The 21,635-nt window shown below is 31.1% G+C and overlaps 3 protein-coding genes and 1 long non-coding RNA gene across 8 annotated transcripts in view; 2 read left to right on the top strand and 2 right to left on the bottom strand.

Annotated features, from left to right (window-relative positions):
- Positions 1-366: 366 nt before the first annotated feature.
- On the bottom strand, positions 367-11,637 carry LOC140669249 (6-phosphofructo-2-kinase/fructose-2,6-bisphosphatase). Of its 2 annotated transcripts, none has more exons than XM_072898904.1 (6): positions 10,091-11,637; positions 4,608-4,772; positions 4,260-4,420; positions 3,661-4,044; positions 3,220-3,489; positions 367-2,999 (listed from the first exon to the last, which is right to left on the bottom strand). In XM_072898904.1, exons 1-6 carry the CDS (start codon positions 10,284-10,286, stop codon positions 2,571-2,573), a joined length of 1,605 nt encoding a protein of 534 aa, XP_072755005.1. In that variant the 5' UTR covers positions 10,287-11,637; the 3' UTR covers positions 367-2,570. The 2 variants fall into 2 exon arrangements, with proteins under 2 accessions (XP_072755005.1, XP_072755006.1); XM_072898905.1 differs by lacking the exon at positions 10,091-11,637 and adding an exon at positions 6,101-6,291.
- Positions 11,638-12,395: 758 nt separating this feature from the next.
- On the top strand, positions 12,396-13,861 carry LOC140669251 (uncharacterized). The gene is made up of 3 exons (XR_012047320.1): positions 12,396-12,571; positions 13,037-13,081; positions 13,603-13,861. It is a non-coding gene; the product is annotated as an uncharacterized lncRNA (long non-coding RNA).
- A 100-nt stretch (positions 13,862-13,961) lies between these two features.
- LOC140669250 (BOS complex subunit TMEM147) lies at positions 13,962-15,879 on the bottom strand. The gene is made up of 4 exons (XM_072898907.1): positions 15,689-15,879; positions 15,468-15,606; positions 14,822-15,043; positions 13,962-14,675 (listed from the first exon to the last, which is right to left on the bottom strand). The coding sequence occupies exons 1-4, from the start codon at positions 15,763-15,765 to the stop codon at positions 14,424-14,426; spliced, it is 690 nt and encodes a 229-aa protein (XP_072755008.1). The 5' UTR covers positions 15,766-15,879; the 3' UTR covers positions 13,962-14,423.
- A 485-nt stretch (positions 15,880-16,364) lies between these two features.
- LOC140669434 (uncharacterized) overlaps positions 16,365-21,635 on the top strand; it is a 64,138-nt gene continuing 58,867 nt past the window's right edge. For 3 of the 4 annotated variants that reach the window (XR_012047339.1, XM_072899275.1, XM_072899274.1), the window contains exons 1-4: positions 16,365-16,505; positions 16,828-17,001; positions 17,193-18,605; positions 19,913-20,089. Coding sequence is in view for 1 of the 4 variants with exons in the window: in XM_072899272.1 (XP_072755373.1) it covers positions 17,459-17,500; positions 19,913-20,089 (219 nt within the window). In the remaining 3 variants the exon portion in view is untranslated. The remainder of the gene's footprint in view (positions 16,506-16,827; positions 17,002-17,192; positions 18,606-19,912; positions 20,090-21,635) is intronic. The other variant, XM_072899272.1, reaches the window with a different exon arrangement.

Below are 21,635 nucleotides of genomic sequence, written 5' to 3'. Positions count from 1 at the left end.
AAAATGTAAAAAAAATACATACGAGATTTAAAATTCAGAAAAAATACGTTTATATAGCAGAGATTTAGAATATGTTATAACAGACAACAAACTACGAAAATTAGCGATATAGTTGCATATACTTACTTTTCTAACATTTTTGTTTGGCAAATGTATGGAAACAAGAAATAATAAGAAGAACAAGACTGTTTTGTAAAAAAAAAAAGATTTATTCACAGAGTGTACAAATAAAAAATCTAAAACTTCCAAACTATGAATAATATATCTTAACAGTAAAATGTGTGTACATATTACAAATTATAATTTCTCTTTCGTCACTTTCGAATATAGAGTCACAAAATGTTCAGCAGTCGAAACATCGGCAAATCGATTAGATCGACTTTTTATTCGAAAAGAAGACATACATAGCTCATATAAATGGCAATTTCCCTAAAGCACGAGTAAAAATTATCGAACTAATTCTCGGAAGCGCGAATCACTCTGTTTTAGATTTCACAACTTAGGATCAGCATTGAATCTTGGAGTATCTCGCGTTCACGTCTAATCAAATATTATGCACGTTTATGCGTAACTATCCTATAGCAAAGAGTAAAACACATTAAAATATTGACGAAACAATAGTTTATAAGGATTAACTTATCTACGATATTCCACAAAAAATCTTGCTTGTTTTTATCCAGAACAATATTGGAAATCATAACAAATTAATGCACACAATACACACAAAATGCTCTACATAATCTTTAAATTCTACTTTATCAATTTTAACACAACTATGGTTGATTTGCTTATACCAAAATGCATATATTGTTAAATATATTCATTTTTCTGTATACTATATTGCGTCTATGCTAAAAATACGTTCTAACAAGTTTATAAGACGAATATACTGAATTAAACAAGCCTAATTCACAAATATGTACGACTGAGAAAATTCCTTTATATAAAATTCCTTTATATAAAACTCATTGTCAGTAAAGATAAAATTATCAATGTTTATCACTTCTTATACATTTAAATCATTTCATGCGATAACTGTAATAACCAATACTTATTTTATAAAAAGTTTAGCGAGATAATAAGTCCTTTTTTTTATTAAATTTTAGCCATTAATAAACTAAGTCAGTAAAACTGTTATCTATGATAAGCTATTTCAGTTATGTATTAATAACATTCTTTCTCAATCATCCATTTCGTTGCAAAAAACTTTTTTTAACTTACTTATTCAAAATAATATCATTAATATAATTAATATAATTATAGATTACGAAAAATTATACGAGATATTGCATTGCTGTTTAAAATATAAAATCAATTAATCGCTATAAAGGAAATAGTTATAATTATACGTCTAATATATACCTTTATAAAAATATAAGATTTTAAAGTATTCAGAAAAATTTTTTTCTGCCGATTCTGATCATTGTTAAGGCCGGATAATTAATGTATGCATTATGTTTTAAAATTAAGAGTTACATAAGATAACTTGTACATACTTAAACATTTCCGTCATTTTTCATTTTTTTCGTCAAGACAATTGTAACTTCGATGACACTTGAACAATAAAACATGGCAAAAGAGATCATACATTTGATAAAAAGTGATCGCAGCAAGGAATAAAAGTTTTGCAAGATATTTTAAGAAAAAACTTGAGAAAATGCTGAAAAGTACGAAAAAAATGATTAATATTTGCGTAGCGACTTTGTCTGTATTTTCCTATGCGCTATTATTATCACAAACGGTTTTCGACATCCATTTTTCCTCATCCATTCTATATACAAATCTGTACGTATATTTAGCAGGTAATGTATGAATCACCGCATACTATAATCGAGCAATCCTGTAAATTGCTGACAAAACTAACATGTTTCGCGATACGTAGAGGGCTCCGAGCCATGGGCTTTCCAATTGTTGCCTATTAAAAAGGCGTAGAATATCGGTATCATATCGTAGACCTATCGTCGAAGTCGATCCGAAACATTCGCAAAACTTCGTCGACGATCAGTGTCAAAAATATCCATATTTGAAAATCTGTACATTTCTTCAATATGTAAAAAAAACTCTCGAAATCAGAGGAACAATTTCTACCATCCACATATTAATTACAATCGAGATTAAATCGTCGCTTCATGCTTCTGTCAGCTACCGCGCGTGTAAGAAAAAACAAAATTGGCTCCTTTTAATTGCCACTATTAAAATAAAAAAATAGTAAAGATAGTGATCTGATTTTTTTTCATAATAATATTCATAAATATTCATAACTCAGAACTACAAACAATCAGATAAGTAATTTTGATAGCGTCGCCAGTGTATTACAATGAATTATTGTATACGTTATTTGTTTAAAACGTGGCGTAAATCGATCTTTCAATATCTCATTAATCTTTTATTAAGCTCAATTGACGAGCAATATTATATTTGATATTTTTTTTCCATGCATTGATCGTGAAATATTTTGATATCATATTTTTATTCAAAGCTATATTGATATCATTATTTCATATTAAAAGTTCTTCATCAAAATTCGATTTATGCCTTTTTAAATGGGCGGTTGACTTTTTTTTTCTTGTTTAATGCTGTTGCACAAGAGTAGGCCCGTTGCCGGGATTTCTCCAAGGATCCGGTATATCGAAATGATCGGGAACCGTAATCAGCGCATCGGCAGCTGTACGATCGCCGTTGCAGTTTTGGGGCTTAACACGAGTCGTGTTGACGCACTCGATCGGCAGCTTGAAGAACTCGAGCTTGTAATTGTAGCCCTGGCTGGCGATGCGAATTATCGTGTGCAGCGGTACTTCCATGTAGGGCAGCTCTTCGGGTTTCTTATCGAGGAAGAATCCGATGATGCAGCGTAGCACCGCTTGATGCGACACCACGAGAACGTTATTGGAGCGTTGCAGCTCGGCCATCACCGGCTCGACACGTTGCATCGCGTCGATGTAACTCTCGCCCCACGGATAACGATAACGCAGCTTGTCTTGATCACGCCAGGCAAATTCCTATTATAAAAGTACGTGGACGTGAGAAATATAAGGTTTTGTCACGTCGTATTATCATTCGATATCTCTGGCTATCTGATAAGAATTGATATCGTTTTTCAAACGACGCTTTAATCAATGACTTTAAACACATAAATGTTTTTTAACTGGCGATCAATATTTTGCCTCGAGCGATTATTATATCGAATTTATTGTATAATTGCGATGAATGTATAATTACCTGAGGATAATGTTCCTGCATTTCCTCGTAGGAGAGACCCTCGCACACTCCCGCATGTAATTCGTTCAAAGCCGCTACGTGTTCCTGAGGGGCTTCAATGCTACGCGCCGTCGCGATTGTTCGACGAAGGCGACTGGTGAGAACTCGAAGATCAGGAATACGCATGGCATTAAACTTGGTTGACAAGGCTTGAGCGTAACGTTCACCTCTGGGACTTAATACCGCGTCACCGCCGACTTTGCCGAGCACATTGTACTCGCTTTCACCGTGCTGCATTTAACACAATATAAAAGTATGAATTAAAAAATGTGTAAAACAAAACTGTACATGAATAAGCAGTAGGTATCTGAATTTCGGCAAAAGAATAATTCTCAAAGAGATATCATATCTTTTTTAATACAATTTATTTGCGTCGTTAATGCAAAATAATGTTACTCTTACCCTCGAGAAATAAAGAGTGTGAGGTTTGAGGCTGATGTCTCCGAGATATCCAAGCACACTGGTTTCAATGTGACCGGACACCTTGCAAGTCTCCATATCCATGGTAGCTGTATCGATTCTAATCCTGGAATAGATTCTTTCGTCCATCGGCTCATACGATCGGGCGTAAAAAGCTATCTTCGAGCGCAGATCTTCCTCAGCTAGAGCAGCATCCACGCCTGCATAGTCGGCGCTATGTTTCACGATCTCTTGTTGATTATGCTCCAAGACTTGCGGATCGTCGCAGACGCATTCGATGAATAAAACGCGATAACCAAGCTGACCGGAGAAATAATCGTGGACCTCCGTACGCTGAGCTCGCGTGATCAGCATAGCGTCCAGAAGCTTAAAAGAAAAAATTTAGATAATAACTAGCTTCTGAAATGACTCTGGTTTCCCGCGATGAATCATCACGCAATTTTTTATGATGCTGTTGACAGGTAGAGTCAGGTAAGTCGAAATCTTAATGGAAAGACAACGTTATTCAACGAGAATAACGTTGCGGTCTCTCTATGAACGTGAAGAAAATTGTCATAAACTCATGTTCCATGAATACTTACCGCTACAGTATTTCCGGATGCGAGCCATGCCGCGCAATCCAGCATGGCATCTCTTCGTGCAAGAGCCATTAAAGTATTGTTTGCCGCATTATCTGATCGGAGGAGTTCATGTGATATATGAGGTTCGAATCGTTTTCTTCGATAATCGCTCACGCGAAACACTGAAACAAGATTTATAACACATTATAATTCATGAAATTCCGTTTTCCTGACACGTATGTTAATTAAGAATAAATATCAAACTTAACATAAATGGTTGCAATAAATCTTGGTAGAGTCATGTAACAGATGTGTGTGTGACAAGGTAGTAATTATTTAAAGATATTGTATCATTAAATATGCATTTACCTTTTGTGGTTACGCCATTCCAATTAAGTCTGCGAGCAAGACTCTGGCCGATTTGGCTTTTCCCACGAGCCGGTAAACCGCAAATGGCTATAACAACCCCCACAAATTTGCGCGATGACTTCGCTACTGCCGGCATTCTTGCTGCGACCTTATCCTTGCCGGGGTCTAAGTACAAAATAGACAAACGAAAAAGTTATATATTTATTGATTAAGCAACTTGTGTGCAGGCACTGAATTTAGCATATTAGCGGCCGAAAATTATTTCGTGCTTAGCTAGATTAATATTACAATTTTAAAAAATAATTTATTAAAAGTGTACTAAAATGTACGACTAATATTTGTTTTAAAAATATTATTAGAACTTCTGTAACATTACATAAATTGGCAGAATATGTTAAAATCATGTTTCGTTTTCGATTAACTGAATTTTATGTATAGTAAATGAAGAATATCGGAAAATAACGATATAATATGTGTCTAGTGAAACATATCTTATATATTCGCTTCGAAATGTCGTCACAATTTTTAAAAAATAGAGAACAAAAGCTAAATATAATGTTATTAGTCAGAATTTCGTTGAATGAGCTTGCTATACCGTGAATACATTTTGGCAATATGTCTGACTTTGTGACTAGAAATATAATCAAAGTAACACGAGAATGATTAGGTATATGTAATTCACACAACATGACGGTGGTGTAGACCTTTGGACCCGCAAAAACGTAGTTCGCTCTTCTTCAAAATAACATTAAACGTAAATTGTTTATAACAAGCAAGTGCGTCAAGAGTGGCCGAAGTAAATAAAATGATTAAAAAATATTGTTCGTCACCGGCTTCAATTTTTTGTTTGTTCAATTTTTACGTTGCGTCACGCACTTGCAAAAACATCTAATTACGAGTAAGTTACAAACATTTAATGACGTATGTTACGAAACATCATATTTTTCTATGCGCAGAAAAACAGTTTTGCATTGTAACACAGTCGTTAATTTCTTATTGAAGACTAATACATATGTTTGTAAAAACAGAACTACAGTTATGCCAATGAGTCAAAAACCTCTTAGAATATGTCTTCTACGAGACAAGAATTTGCAAGGGAAATTTGCAATCTTTTTACTACATAAATAAATAACATCGATTAAATAGAAAAAGAGAGCCAGTGAATAACAAAAACTTAATTCAAATTCTCGAGCGCTTACTGTCAACAGATTATGAAAGAATTTATTGTGTGTATTGAAAAGAAGAAAAGATAGAAAATATATATGCAATGTAATTTTATTAATTAAAATATGAGCCATTTAAAGAAAAATAGATATCTTAAGAATTAATTCTACATATTTAGAATACAACCTTAAAATCTCATAATGTTTCTTCCGTGCTATATTTTTAAACAATCTGATAGTAGCTTTATCTAATGTACGCGAATGAATAACATAAATATTTACCTTATTTATTTTTTTCGTATTTATAAAGCAGCGTGTAAATTATCTTACCTAACACACACATATTTCTGTGGAAGTGTAAAGATTCGAGGTTGCTATATGCGATTATCGTCGAACAGCTGACAAGAACGTCAGAGTTAAATGACAGCTGACGAAAGAATCAAAACTTGATTGTTCTGGGCTCGTTCTACATTCGATACGTAAATCTCACGTACCAATACTGAGACGTCGAATGAGCGAGCAATGAAATATGTATGATGCCTCGTGTCACCATTCGTATTCCCACACCGGGGACAGACTTTATATTTAGAAATACGAATGCGCTTGCAAATCAGTTGTGTTCGGACTTTTTCATGCGTAAGCACAAAGCCAATAGTATTCATATTTTAAACACGACAAAAGTGTGCAAAAATTGTACGAAAATAGGAGACTTAATTTTTTTAATTTCTTGACATTTTACGAATACACGTGGTTCATTAGTATTAAAAATTGTTTAATCTTGAATGTTAAAACAGCATTGCTATGTTAATCTGTACATGAGCGTAGACTTAACTACTTAAATTGATAATTTTATCTGTTGAGATAAAGATACATCAAAATAGATACAACAAGCTTTTATCTTTCTTTTTTAAATATTCAAAATGAAAGTGATATAAGTATTTCTTTTGAAATACATGTTATCTAATAAATTATTTGAGATGCAAAGTTGCTTTTAATCATTATGCGCGATAGACATATGACATCATTCATTAGTCTACGTAATTATTTTTTTATGTACAGTTACATACATATATAATATATTTAATGACAAAAATGACAAATATTTAACAGATAAAGAATTTGATTTAATTATTTGTTATACTGAGATTATTAAGTTTTAAACAATTTGTAGTCAATTTTATGCTGTAACTTTATATGAAAGTCTTTTATAATATAATTTTTAATATTAAAAATTTTTAAGAATTTATCAAATATATAATAAATATAGAAAATATAAATAAAATATAAAATATAAAAGAATGTAAAAACTTTGTAAATAAAAATCTTATTTAAAGAAACTAATTTGAAATAAATCATGTTAATAGAAATGAATTTAAATGAAGTGTCCAGTTTATGTAAATATAAGTATGTTATGAGTGAATTTAAGATTCAATAGAGAGTAATTATTAAATAATTATAAAAATTACAATTTCTAACATTATTTTATCTGATTATTTTAACAGCTTTTTTATATTAAAAAATATAAAAAAAATTTACAAAATAGGTACAATAATTTTAAAATATTCTGCATAATTACTTATGAGATAAGATACGAATATGTTTGGTTCTTTAGACGATAAAGTGATAAGTTATCGATTTCTCAATGCCATTCTGAAATGATAAATTGAAAACACGTTTTGGTACGTATGGATTTATCGTCGCAGATAGATAATATTTACCGACTTTATAATGTTTGGTTTCCAGATAGAAAAGAATTTTTTAATGAAATGTATAAATGAATAAATATCTTCTTTTTCCTTTTCTCTCTCTCTCTCTCTCTCTCTCTCTCTCTCTCTCTCTCTCTCTCTCACACACACACACACACACACACACACACACACACACACACACACACACACACACACACACACACACACACACACACACACACACACACACACACACACACACACACACACACACACACACACACACACACACACACACACACACACACACACACACACACACACACACACACACACACACACACACACACACACATACATGCACGTATGTAATTGCAAATATAAATATATTATTTAATATTTATTTTGAAGATTGAATTCTTCTATTTATTTTATAAAAATGTGTATAATTGCATAAAGTTACACATATATCTGTGTATAATTATAATTAACATAATTTGAAGATTTTTTAAATAAATTCTGTTGTTATATAATATTTTTGTAACAAAACGTATATTCTCACATTTAAATATACGATTTTCTGCAGAAAGGAACCAATCCACAAAAATAAATAAATTGAGATCTTACATTTTATTCTATTTGGTACTTAGAAGTAATGTGAAAAATCCTACACAATCAAATAGATAAAATATAGCAAGCTTCAGAAGTATATAATTGAGAAAATTAATTAAAAATTTTGAATTTATATTAATCTTTGTTTATTATTTTCGCAGTTATATAATTGATCCCTTTTTGGAGAAAATCCTTCATTTCATCCTTTATCCCTTGATTCAATGTGTTAATTATTTTAACTAATATATATATAAATAATAATAATAAATGTTGCTGCGCATTTGTAAAAGTTGCATATTTTAATAAAAAATGTTATATATTATGAACAGGACGTGACATTTACGTATCATAAACAGAAATTATAGATGCAATGCATACGTTCGTATATGATCAATTTTTATAAATAATACATTTTAATTTTACATTTTCTCTCTCTCTCTCTCTCTTTCTCTCTTTCTCTCTCGATTAAGGGGTATTGGTTTTCATTGACTTTTATAGAATTATATTCCAAGATGTGGATCAGCATTATAAGAGTCTAATGTTATGTAAAACAATATCCTTTGTAATATGAGAATAGTGTGGCAAATAAAAGTACGGATGTTGTAATAAAAGTGAAACGTACATTGATGAGAGGTAATAATTGCTCTGGCATTTTCGAGTTTGCATAACGTGTACAAGAAAAATCTAAACTAAATATGTAAAATAGAATATTATTTATTTTTTCACGCATTGATAATTTGTTTCAAACCCATTGCATATAAGAAATAAAATTAGAAAATAAAGTTTAATTTCGCGGATTGTACTTTTATATTTATTTATATAATTCTTGCCCAAGAGCGCGTTCTCTCAAAACATTGGAAACAATGGTAATACAACGTAAAATCATCTTCTTTCTCTTTCATTTTAAGCATGTAGAATTTGCTTTTATTAATTAGAAAAAAATAGTTAAACCAATGTAAGCAAAATGATGCTGATTGCGATACTATAGACGACGACCTCAATATTTAAGTCATTATTTTCCTTTCACTTTTTATTTCCTTCAAATTCCATTGTAAAACCGGCTTCTAACGTAACATAAAAGATTCACCAGTGATCTTCTTGACTATATTATTATGTGCACTACATGCGATCCATGCATTTGTTTATCTTATATATTTACATATGTATCTTTTACACATAAAGACACTTAAAAACGAGAAAATAAAAAGGCATAAATTGCAAATTGCTTTTGTCTCCTCAACATCAGCTGATGTTGATTGTAATCTAATAAGCAAGAAATAAATATAAGTACATGTATAGATAAAGCGTTAACAAGTGCTATATTATTTGATTAGATAAAACTCTTCAAACAATATCGTGTTAATTACATTGCATATAATGCAATGGATAATTCAACAAAAAATTATGCTAATAGCATGAAAAAAAATTATAGCTATACGTTTAAAAATTTTACTGAAAAGTATGTTGATATGAAAATTTGACCAAGAAGAAAATATTGACGATATAATATGTACACGTCTCTTTATTAAATATATTATATATTTATTTTTTTTAATTTTATTTAGTATAATAATATAAGACAATTTAAGTTATATTTATTGCCCAATTAACAATTCATTATTTGAAAAGTTTAATTTCTCGAATATAAAAATTTTAGAGACTTTAGAGCGTGAATCTAAAAAGAGTTACGTAATAATATTTCGGTTGTAATTAAGACCTTGATCTGTTACAATTTTTTATTTCTCTCGTTTTTTTTCGAAAATTATGTAACAAAATGTTCTTACACAACAGAAAACGTAATGTGTGTGCCTAATATATATTCCATTACGTATATATTCTATTATGTATGTGTTTCTCATACATTTTTTAAAGTTTTATTGACTTTGTCATTTATATTTAGATAAGCTGCCTTATTCCCGCATAAGAAACAAGTATTTAAAAAACATACGACGATGTAGAAATAAGATACGAATTATCTAAGTAGATCACAATGACCCTTTGACATCAAGTGTAAATTTACCTTGACACTCTTCTGTATTAGGAACCATGGTGACGTCAGAGTTCGAGGATGTTCCCGTGATAGACGTCTGTTTCTCGACAAGATCGCTTCTTCTCTCCTGCAGGATACCGGCTTGCAAGGCTAGTTTTCTGATCGTGAGACAATAACCCAGTAATGGAGCCGCCAGCAAATCAAAACATGCGGCGACCCAGGGCATAACCGGGAAACCCGTATGACGGAGGACAACCGGTCGTTCAGATATGTCGGTTCTCCTCCCTCTCTCTTTTGATGACAATTATAGTTGATTAAGGGGAATAACCGCGAGGATCCTCGGAACAAAAGGAAGCCCGACACGGCCAGCCGTTTTTCCAAAAGGCCAACGAGCAAGAGCCACCTCTACTCTATCGCGCGAATATCTATTCGCGAGTTATAGCGCCAGTTTGACTGGTGTTTCTGCTTCTATCTCCTGATGAAGCTCTCGGCTAAAGCTCTTCCGAGAAGTGGTCGCTGCTCGTGTGCCGTATTATAGATAGCAGGTCCTCCCTCATTCCAATTTGCTTGATCCTCACCTCTGGAGCCAGTTTGCGACCTTCCTTGGAATCGGTCAGGTAAAGGCCCAGGTTCTTAGACCGCGGCGTTCCGCGTAATTTTTCCCGCTTACTCGCGTCCGTTCCTCCCGCTGCTGTTATCGACGATGATGATGTTGTTGTTGCTGCTGATCTCGTTGTTCGTTGACGACAGTGCGCGCGCACAGCCGAGTACACCTGCTGGTAATTTACATAGTAACAGCGACACCTCGCTCCAATTTCACTGATAGCTTCACGATTTTGGAGCCTTTGTGATTTTGGGTTTTGAGTCGAAATCACTGTAGCTGATCGCTCTGACACTCTCCGTGCTTGACGCTCCGATTTCCTCTCCTTCTTCGGCTTCCTTCTATGAATGACGTACTATCGTTATATAGATATTCGGCCAGCTGGTATTAGGGAGAAGTTTCAGGTAATACTTCTCGAGACTTCTCGTAGATTCGTCGATTCTACAACTTTAGATTTTCTGCTTTTGGTATCAGAAAACACTTTCTATCGGGTCGCAAAACGCAAGTATCCTCATCCAGACACAAGAATAAACTATGCTTGTTGCACGAATGGTCGATACTGTACTTGTCTACTCTCCAACGACTGGTAGTTCTGGTTTCGTCGTGGCTTTTAGCAGCATCGACCAGAGTCAGAGGCGAGCCTCTCTGCCAATAGAAGACTAGCTGGCCCCTCTACCACAATATCGGACAAACTTGCGCGCCATGAACGAACATTCGTTTTTCCTTATGCTTGTAATTCGATGTGCCTGTTCATCACGAAAATCGAACATTGAAAGTTCATCAGCTTCTATTTTTCATGAAACCATAAACAATGGGATATAGTCATTTTTTTTTATATTTATAATGTCAGCTCCGCTTTATCACCGTCTTGCGACTCTGCTTACTTTATACTTATACGATTATATATCCGATTTAAACTCGACGAAAATTTTCGAAGATTTAATTAATTTTTGGTCTTAGTTTAAATCTACTCTACACGATGATCTCGGTAACTTATTCCAATTGGACTACGTCGTAATATATATCTGATTAGAGGCGTAAATTACATGTGTTACGGCTGATGAAACTAGCTCGCATTTTTCCTGGCGGACCACATGTTCAAAGTCCACGGTTGTTTTTCCTATTTTCACGTAATCATTTGGCAAACGACCATGCAATACAGACGCATGTACGTTCGCCGTCATTGGCGGAGTTAAATGAAGAATTGCGCCCAGATCATTAAAGTCCTGACCTGCTGGGTTAGATCACGTGTACGCCAATGTGGAGCAACTTCTTCTTATAGACAAAATGTGAACTTTGGAACATGTTTTGGTGTCATGTCAAAATAACTTTAAAATTATTTTTATCAAGAAAATCTTCTATATTGTCAATTTTGATATTGGAACACTAAAAATTGATGCATATCTGTATACACATACATGCATATCATTTATCATGGCACGTATCATTTTCGTGATAAGCTTACAAAATACACGATCGAAAGTTGTAATGCTTTGCTGTGTATGCGTTTCTTTACAAGATAATTCCCATTTCAAAAGTGCTAACAAAGCGAAATAAAAAAAAATTTGAAATAAAAGAAAATTATTTTCGCTTTCTTTCATTTTTAATAATTATCAATTATCAATTATAATAAATTCATATAAATATAGGTATGTGCGAACTATACATTTTTATTACAATATACTTTCAGCACATAAATTTTTTTCTATAAATTTTTATAAAACTTATAAAAAAGCTAGTACGCACAACTCTCTTCTGGAAGTTTTCCGTTAAAACGTAAACATTTTCATAAACATAACAGATGAAGAAAATATATATATATATATATATTATGTTTACAATAATAAGACAATCACACACGTAATTACGCCACGAGCGACGACAGATGAGATTTTTCCTATTACATCTACGTAAGTAAACGTCAGAAGCTTAGGTTATTAGGTGATAAGAGGGGAAAATACATTTTAAACGTGTCAATCTCCTATACACGTGATAAATGCTACTCCGATGCGTGATAGAGGTCATGCATGATCTGTAACAAAATGATATTGACGACATTCGCGATTAATTTTAATAAGTTCATAAACGCACGTCATTCATTACTATATCCAATTTCTTAATTGTAAAATTTAATTTCTTATGCGTACAAATATTTTTAATTGAAAAAAAAAAATGTTTCCTAATTTGTCATTAAAATACTTTCTAAAGGGAAAAGCGATAATGTAATGCGATCATTTAGAGACAATTGAGATGCAGAGTGGATGTTGCACGGGAAATCGGAATTTTATTTGCATATACAAATACCCTCGTCAATGTTCTCCAGAGTTTATTGATATGATTGTGCGTTATTAGATAATGGTCCATTTGAATTCTAGCATTCAACGAAGCTCTATCGAGTTAACTGAAGAAATAATCACCAGGTCTGTATACAAGTCTGTCCTGTGCCTGAGTAAATTCTTAAACTATGCTTGTTTAAACAAAACTTCCTCTTTTTATGAATCACTTTTATGATTAGGTAAATCGCTATTAAATGTGTTATTAAAACAAGGAAATTTTACACATTTCCTGCATATTTACGATGAATTTTACAATTAATGATTTCCACGGAACGATAATTTCGTTATCTAATTTATATAAACGAATCAATTATCGTGTTATAAAAATTAAAGCAACTTTTGTATAATTTAATAAAATTAATAAAATATAAATATAATAAAACAAGATTATAATGAATATTTCCACAAAATTTTAACTTAGTTCTCGATTTAAAGAAAATGTATTAAGAAAAAAAACTATTAAAAAGTCGCAGAAATTGTTGCTTTTGTATTCCACATTTTCTCTTTGATTAATTTATATTATATCTGTTTACTTATAACTTATAATCCCATGTGCAGTATTTAAATATATTGAAAATAAACTAAAATAATTTTGTTTCAAATAGTTGCTGGACACTAACAATAAGAAGATGAAAAGTATAGCTTATTGTCCCTTTTAGTCTTGGCACAGCCTCGAATTCAAGCAACCAAGGCGAGCTCTATTTTAAAACGATTGTCACCACGAATATCCACATACAGGCCTGCGGTCACTGCCGTCCATTAACCGCAATAGAATCGTATCTCTAGAATAAAGGATAAAATGAGATGGCAAAAATCCGTTCGGCCATTGTTCTCCGAAAGAATATTGTCGAGAATAAATTAAAGTAATAGGACTGCCATAAAAAATAAACACTACATTAACAAGAATGGCAATAAAAAATAATTAACTCAGCTATTTGTTTTCGATCGAAAGAATTAGAAGATATATATAAAAATGCGTCATTTATAAACTATAATCTAAACATACATTATGTATATAAACATATATAATATAGTCTAAATAAGAAAATTGAATCATGACGCAAATTCATACTTCACACGAAATACACTCTTTTCATTCATTTCATTTCAATTAATCTTTATAAGCACAATTCTCTCAATTAATCTTTATAAGCATCTTTGTATTGGATAATCAAATTTGTGTACAATGTACACAATGTTTTGTAAAACTACAATTGCGTACGAATAAATAATAAAATAAAAACAATAAAAATAAACACATATACATGAAAGTATTTATTATTAATATACAACATTACGATATTTTTTTTATTGGGACATGTGGACTGAAGGATATTATGTTTAATGCAACTGTACATTCAATAAATATATATATATATATATATATATATATATATATATATATATATATATATATAAATATTGTTCAGAAAATTCCAATTGAATGCGCGAGACCCGCATAAATATGTAATGTTGTTGCGCCCATGAAAAACGTAGTAACAGCTTTAATAATTAGTGTCGACCATGGGCCAGCTAATAAAAATGATGTAATAAAATCTAACACAAGTGGTCTATACACTGTAAGCACGAGCATACCAATTACTATAGGAACTAAGCCACGCCGTAAATCGTGCCTAGACCATAACCAAACCAATGTTGCAGTTGTTATATGTTGTACCTGTAAAAACATATTATATAAGTTTAAAAAATTTTTAATAATATATTTTTAATTATATATTTTATAATTTAAAAAATTTTTTTAAAATGTTTGATATTAAATAGCTAGTTCAATTTCTCATCATTAAATAAAGAATAAATTTTTACCAAATTGATATTTGATTCAAGACTCTTTTGAATATATTTCCAATCAAACTCAGCACCCCGAGCTCCAACCCAAAGCAACAAGAATCTTGTGAGCAACACTTCTGCTCCTGCCCATCCTACACCAGCAGTTAATACTTTTGCATGACCTTTACCAGGAATACCATTTAACACCAACAATATTCCTGCCAAGTCTGCCAAGTCAATAGATGATTTCAAAAATTCCTAGAAACATAGTTTTTTAATTAATTAATTAATGAAAATCTGATCAAAACAAGAGCAAAAAATAGGTCAAATCTAAATCTAAATGTAAAATCTAAAGTCTTTTCTAATCAAAGTTAATTTAGAAGATTAAAAATTTAAACCAAACCTGAGAAAAAAATAAGATAACTTAGATATATTATAATTTCATTTTAATTCTTGATTATAAGTATATTTAAAATAAAGATTTATTAATTGATTAGAGACTAATTGTAAGTATTTATGAATTTATGAGTACAAAAGTTTATAGGACCATAAACTGAAAAATTAAAGAATTATAGATTGATGGTATACTATTTCTTTATAACATAAAGTAATAATGTGATAAATTTGAGTGTTTGATTGCAAAGGGACAAAATTTGTTGGAAAAAGAATTAACAACACATACCCCAAAGACATCAAAACCTTCTTCTCCAACATTGTCAGCGGTTGGAAAAAATGTGGCAAGCGCCAGCATCTTTACAAGTTGTGTGAAGATGTAAATGCCACCTGCTTGGATGCATTTCCAGAAAGCACCATATTCTGACCTGAAATTATATCCCTTTATTACTTACACTTTATTAAATCTTTTATTAAATCTAGGTTAGAAAATCTTTTTTGGATACTTGCAAGCCAGAATATTTGTAGGTCAAGTAATATGGTACGTATACCAACGCCAAACAATTTCCAAAGTGATATAATGTCATTTTTCAGTAATGTTTAGTCAATTAAAAACATTATCAAAGAAATGAAAATTCATAATGAAATTATGAACCACAATGAGACCATAGAATTTTCTGACGCATGCGCGCTTTTACCAACTGATCACGTGACACTTGACACATGATTGCTTTGACAGATTGACAGACATGTGCTTTGATGCAGAGCAGAGCACTCTTTTGAACTTGTAAAAATCTTATATATTTTTTGTTATTATTGAGATACAAATTATTATAATTATGTGTAATTATTTTCTATATTATGATATATAAAATATTATCATATATATAGAAAATTTTTATAAAAAGGAAAAAAATAAAATAATTAATCAATAATTATAAAATAACTCAAAGTATCAATTATATTTTATATTATTATTGAAATATTATTTATATAATGTTATTTATTATTATGTACATACAATAATCTTATTATTTAGTTGATAAAAAGATCTTTAAATATTCTTTTTACTTGGAATCATTACGTGTGTTACACTGTAACCAGAGAGGTTTCTCTCTGACTCTGCCGTAACATTACAGTACCGCCAACTGTGTTGAATTGTTGGAACTTGTTCACACTCTTCTCCTAAATTATGTAGGTAAAGAGTAGTTTGATCTAATCGATTCTAACCTGCAAGTGTTTGATAAAAATATTTCTTTTCTCATCTACAATGGTTAACATATTAAACACATTATATCAAGAAAAATACAAATTACATTTCTCAAGAGTAAGATATTATTTAATTATTCTTATTTCTAATGATCAATACTTTCTAAAAAGAGAAAATCATTTATTCTGTTAGGTTATAGAAAATGACAAAAAGAGTACACAAATCTTTCTTTATATTTTTAACAACTTAAATAATCACATTGATAATTACAGTTGTAATTTGTCATAATACAGATCTCTATACTTTAAAAGAAACTATATTTTCTAATAATATGTAGTGAATGGTTTTTTGAAACTTGGAAATAAACAATTGTATCAATTTTACAACAGTTATAAAAAAGATGATAAATGTGGCATACATCCTGACTACCATTTTTCAGTTTGCCATTTAATCCCTTGTTGTATCAAGAGATTTCTATGATGCCACACATGGTCCCCCCTTTTATATTTTAACCCCTTTGAAAGGGGTATAGTCACCCCTTTCCCCATAAAAAAGGGTAGCTGCTAAAAAAGGGTGTTGCAGCAGCAAAAGTATTGGCTATGATTCTTGAATAGTATGTGACATATATACATAAAAATCTTTGTATTTTTTATTTAAATAAATTGGACATTAATGATAGATAAATATTTTTATGTTAAACAAGTTAAATTCATCAATCACATTAATAAATTAAATATTGATACAGCATCTATTAATCTTTGCTGTACAAGTATTAAATTGGTCAATTTTTTCTCTTGTTTTCAGTCAAAATTGATAGGGTACTACGCATGGGCCATGGGATTTAGACTGTTCCATCAGAGCATGCTCCGTCTTACAGAGACTGTCGCTTGCTATCCCTCTCCAATGTTCCTTGCGGAGGATAAACTCCTGGGGGTTGGCTGAGAGCTGCCTGTGATTGGACAGAATCGTATTGGATCTACCCCGCAGACTACTCTGCATGGAAAAAGTAGCTCAGTTTGCCACAGGCTATCGTTGAATTTGCTTGGCAGTGTATTTCCCACCAAACAGTTATGAGGGTGTCAGAATTATTTCAAGCAGTGATGGTTTTAAATGTATGTATTCCATATGTACTTTATTATCAAAAGTACAGTGCTATATTATCAAAAGCATAGTGTTGATATATATTTACAATTTATAGAGTGTTGTGAAGAGGCAATATTTGTGATTATATTTTATTTTTATATATAATTTATATATAATTATACATGTATACATATGTTCATATTATTATAAATTATTTTATATTATTTAAAGCTAGCCAGTGAAATATTTTTTATGACGTATACATCATAATCTTTATTCATATAAATAAATAATCCTTTGGTTAAAAATTTATACGTACTTTGCATATTTCAATAAAAATTTCTATTTTTATGATTTAGATATTTTTAGATACATTTTGACAAACGTATTAAGTATTGCTTTATCTATTAAAACTACATAAATATATAAATATATAAGCAAATTATTGATTAATCTCTCTGTTGCTATTGGAATAAGCACAATAATGTATCCCAATAATTTGAAAAGAAATTTTATCCCTTTCTATCCTTTCAACTCTTTATCCCTTCACCCCTTCTCAAACAAAAAAGTGCCTACCCTTTTCATTGATTAATTCTGAAAAAAAAGTATTCTGGATATTTAATGTTGTGCTGCAGAGAGAAGTGTTATTAAATACTTTAGACTAGATAATATTTTATATAAATAATTGTTATATAGACCTAACAAAAGAAACTTTGAGATTATTTTTCAGAATATAATACAGTTATATAATTCAAGCAATATAATGGATTGACACTTTTCTATTAAACGAGTTATTTTTGTAATGGATTTAGGTAAAATACATATGTATTTATAATTTAAAATCGCATCTTTTCTTTTTTTGTGGGAGTGAGAAATGGGTGGAGCTTATATTCCCCATTGCTTTCCATACAAGACTCAGAAAAAAGGGTAGTCAGTTTTATGGTGGAACTCAAGAGTGATAGAATGTGTACTGTGACTAGTGTTCAATCATTAAACGTTGTTAGTTAATTTATAAGTATTATGTTATTTTATTATTCTCTTTTAGTTGATAATATAAGTTGTATATTATATTTTAAATATTTTTTGAATATAGTATTATTTATTTATATGTACATTAAAGTGTATACCACGAAGGTGAGTTAATTTATTTTAAATGGCTGTCTTTTTAAAAAATATATTTTTAATAAAACCTAGTTTTGTAAATAAACATATTAATTATGACAAAACATATAACTATTATTGTTAAGTTTTTATTTTGTAATACAACATTATAATATGCATAATATGTTTGTTTTATTTCTATTTGGAATTTTTATATATCAACAAAATATAATAACAGTTTTCTTTACAGTTTTTTTTTATATTTTACAGCTGTATATATGTGTCTAATGTGTTTAATTATATAACTTGATTTTATTCAACAAATTCTAAAAATGTTTCTGTATAAAATCAATTTTAAAATTTTATTACTAAAAAGTATATTTTGGTGATAAAAATAAACATGATATATATTTTCATTGCATTTTTTTATGTCAGTTTTGAACAAATCGATTTTTAAAATGCGCGTAATGAAGAGATTTCTAATTCGAATGATGTTCGTATGATGGCGCTAGAATTGATTTCTACGACACATTTATCTTAGTAGTTGCAATTATAGTATGTCATAATTACAATAGATGACGCGACTAGTAGCTTTATTATACAAAATATAATTTTATATTTTTAATCTAAAAGAAAGAGTCCAAGATATCACTAATCTTAGTAAAAGACAGGTTTGTAAAAAATATTAATATAAAACATATTTATGTATTTAAAGTAATAAAATCGTCATGATATTCTATATAAAATTTACGTTTTAATATTTGTATGAATGACAATTTCAAATATCTTAATCTTATTGTCCATCGATTTTATCTTTTCTTACAACAGAAAAATTTGAATAATAAATAGTAATGTACACAATTAAATGAGAAACGCTACTATCTTTAATATATACCGTCATATATTTATTATTATTTATTTATTCATATTTAATGTCGTAATATAAAACTATACTGAAACATCATTAATTCTTTAAATTTTATCTTGTGTGTTGTGTTACATAACTAGTTCCTTTCTCTTGATTTCTCTCAAAGGAACTATTTTTCTCCACATTTCATCAGTCGTGTACAAACGGCTCGTTTTTCGGAACTTAAAGCTCCCAATGCTTCTCATGGGTTTATTTTGGATTTAGATACGAAGGCCTAGATTCTGAGAGTGACGACATGAACATCTCTCTTTCTCTTTCTCAGCTCCGAATTCTGCACTTTTGTCATCTCCCTTTTCCTTGATGGCCCACACATTCTCGATGAGGGCGTGTTTGCATTTCTTTCCCTGGGGATGCTTACGGGACGGTACGCAATTTCGGAAAGCCGATTTCAATTCCGCTTTCCTTTTTACAGGGAGAAACGGGAGCTCGAGTGCGGGCCGCGCGGGATTACGGGAATCGCACAGACAGGCCTGTGAACACGTGCGAAAATGCTCATGCCTCGACGTTTGTGCCCTCGGCATCGATCGTTCTTCCGCTGAGCACATATCCCGTTGTCGGAAATCTCTTCATTCCTCCCTACAGCCTTCCGGTAAGTAGACCTAACTTGTGCAAGAAAAATGCATATTAAAATAGATTAACGGCAATATTTTTTATCGATCTTTCAGAAATTTGAATAAGAAAGTGAGATAAATCATAAAATGTCTAATTTTATTTTTTACATACAATTATCATATTGATTATATATCGATTTTTAAAACAAGTCATTTTCTCTTCACTGTTTTCGTTAAATAAAATTACATGTAAAATAAATATAAATTATCGTTAGAAAAATCGTCGTGTAAGCTGCGTTGTTCGTACATTGATAAACGATGGTCGGTTCTGGTCAGACACTTTTCCCATTGACGTCAGGGTAGTGTATAACGATGAGCTTCATTTCCGGTTCCGGCCTTCATGATTTTCGCACCGTCAACTCCATTCTTCCTCCGGTACTCCACCTCCGTATATTAGCTCTGTCTTCTCCTTGCACATATCGAAAGGTTTTCGCTTTTCTTTATGTCGATTCTTAAATCTCGATCTTTTAAGGGTCGCTCGATTTTGTCGTTTCTTGCGCGAGAAGCTTTTCACAAATACCGTTCATTCACGTGTGTACTTTTATGTGGCATAAGAAAGATATTCAAGAGACATGAACATATCTCGTAATGAGAAGAGAAATAAAATAATATACAATAGAAAAGTTGATAGAACCTTTTCAGCGATTAGATGAAAATAGAAAATTCAAGGAAAATTTTCCACCTTTGTTTTTTTTTTTTTTCACCGCGGGACACGAAAAACTTTAAAACTATGTTTTCCATCTCCGTGTACAACGCATAAACACATTTTTATATGACAGAGCGGTTGATGTATCTTTCTTACTCAGCGGGAGCAGTATACAGGAAAGAATAACGTCCTTTGTTCAGGATTCTCGGCGAAGTTGTTGATATTCCATCGGCACCTTCGTCCTTTTGGGACACAGCCCTTCCTATCATCTGACTTACCTCTTCTTTCACTGTGTTTTTCGGTTCTGTAATACTAAAAGAGTATCAATACGAAAAGTCCTCGATATCATTGTGGGAGTTTAATAAGACGTCGGTTGAATCGGAAATCTTTAAACGATTTTCTTCGGAAACTCCCAGGCAATGCGAAAAAGATGTTCAAAGGACATTTGAAGAGTGTCTACGAAATTACAATGTTTATTAGATTCATTTTTGGATTTTGCTGTTTGATTTTTTATTTCAATACGTTTAAGAAACTTACTCTCATTACAAATTAACACACAATTTGCTGTTTTCAAAGATAAAATTTAGATTTGCAAAAATTATAAACATACATATTAGCTCTCTTTTTAAATTCAAATACTTAACTGTACATCTATAATATTTTATTACGATATGATAAAATATGATACGACGATCCCTTGATTACGGTCGCTAGATGCATCGGTATCAAACGGTATATATCGGGATTGTACAAGAGGATTGCGATGCCTATTTAATAGTAATGAAGCTGGGAGATGAGAGAGAGAGAGAGAAAGAGAAAGGATGGTTTCAGAGCTGTAAAGACGCTTAATGAAGTAGACATCGGAGCTCAGCGCAATT

Source organism: Anoplolepis gracilipes, chromosome 9, assembly GCF_047496725.1.
Source record: "Anoplolepis gracilipes chromosome 9, ASM4749672v1, whole genome shotgun sequence".
In the NCBI taxonomy this organism is placed as follows: domain Eukaryota; kingdom Metazoa; phylum Arthropoda; class Insecta; order Hymenoptera; family Formicidae; genus Anoplolepis; species Anoplolepis gracilipes.
Note: the sequence above shows the minus strand (reverse complement) of the source record. Positions and strands in the feature narration are given on the sequence as shown.

Bases quoted from the DNA above. Each gene is read 5' to 3' on its own strand.
- LOC140669249 (XM_072898904.1), bottom strand. From the start codon at position 10,286: ATGCCCTGGGTCGCCGCATGTTTTGATTTGCTGGCGGCTCCATTACTG. The intron at 3,490-3,660 runs GTAAGAGTAACA...TGTTAAATGCAG, and splicing joins ACACTCTTTATTTCTCGAGG to CACGGTGAAAGCGAGTACAA. The intron at 3,000-3,219 runs GTAATTATACAT...CTTTTATAATAG, and splicing joins TGCAGGAACATTATCCTCAG to GAATTTGCCTGGCGTGATCA.
- LOC140669250 (XM_072898907.1), bottom strand. From the start codon at position 15,765: ATGACATTATATCACTTTGGAAATTGTTTGGCGTTGGTATACGTACCA. The intron at 15,607-15,688 runs GCAAGTATCCAA...ATATAATTTCAG, and splicing joins ACCTACAAATATTCTGGCTT to GTCAGAATATGGTGCTTTCT. The intron at 14,676-14,821 runs GTAAAAATTTAT...ATGTTTTTACAG, and splicing joins TTGAATCAAATATCAATTTG to GTACAACATATAACAACTGC.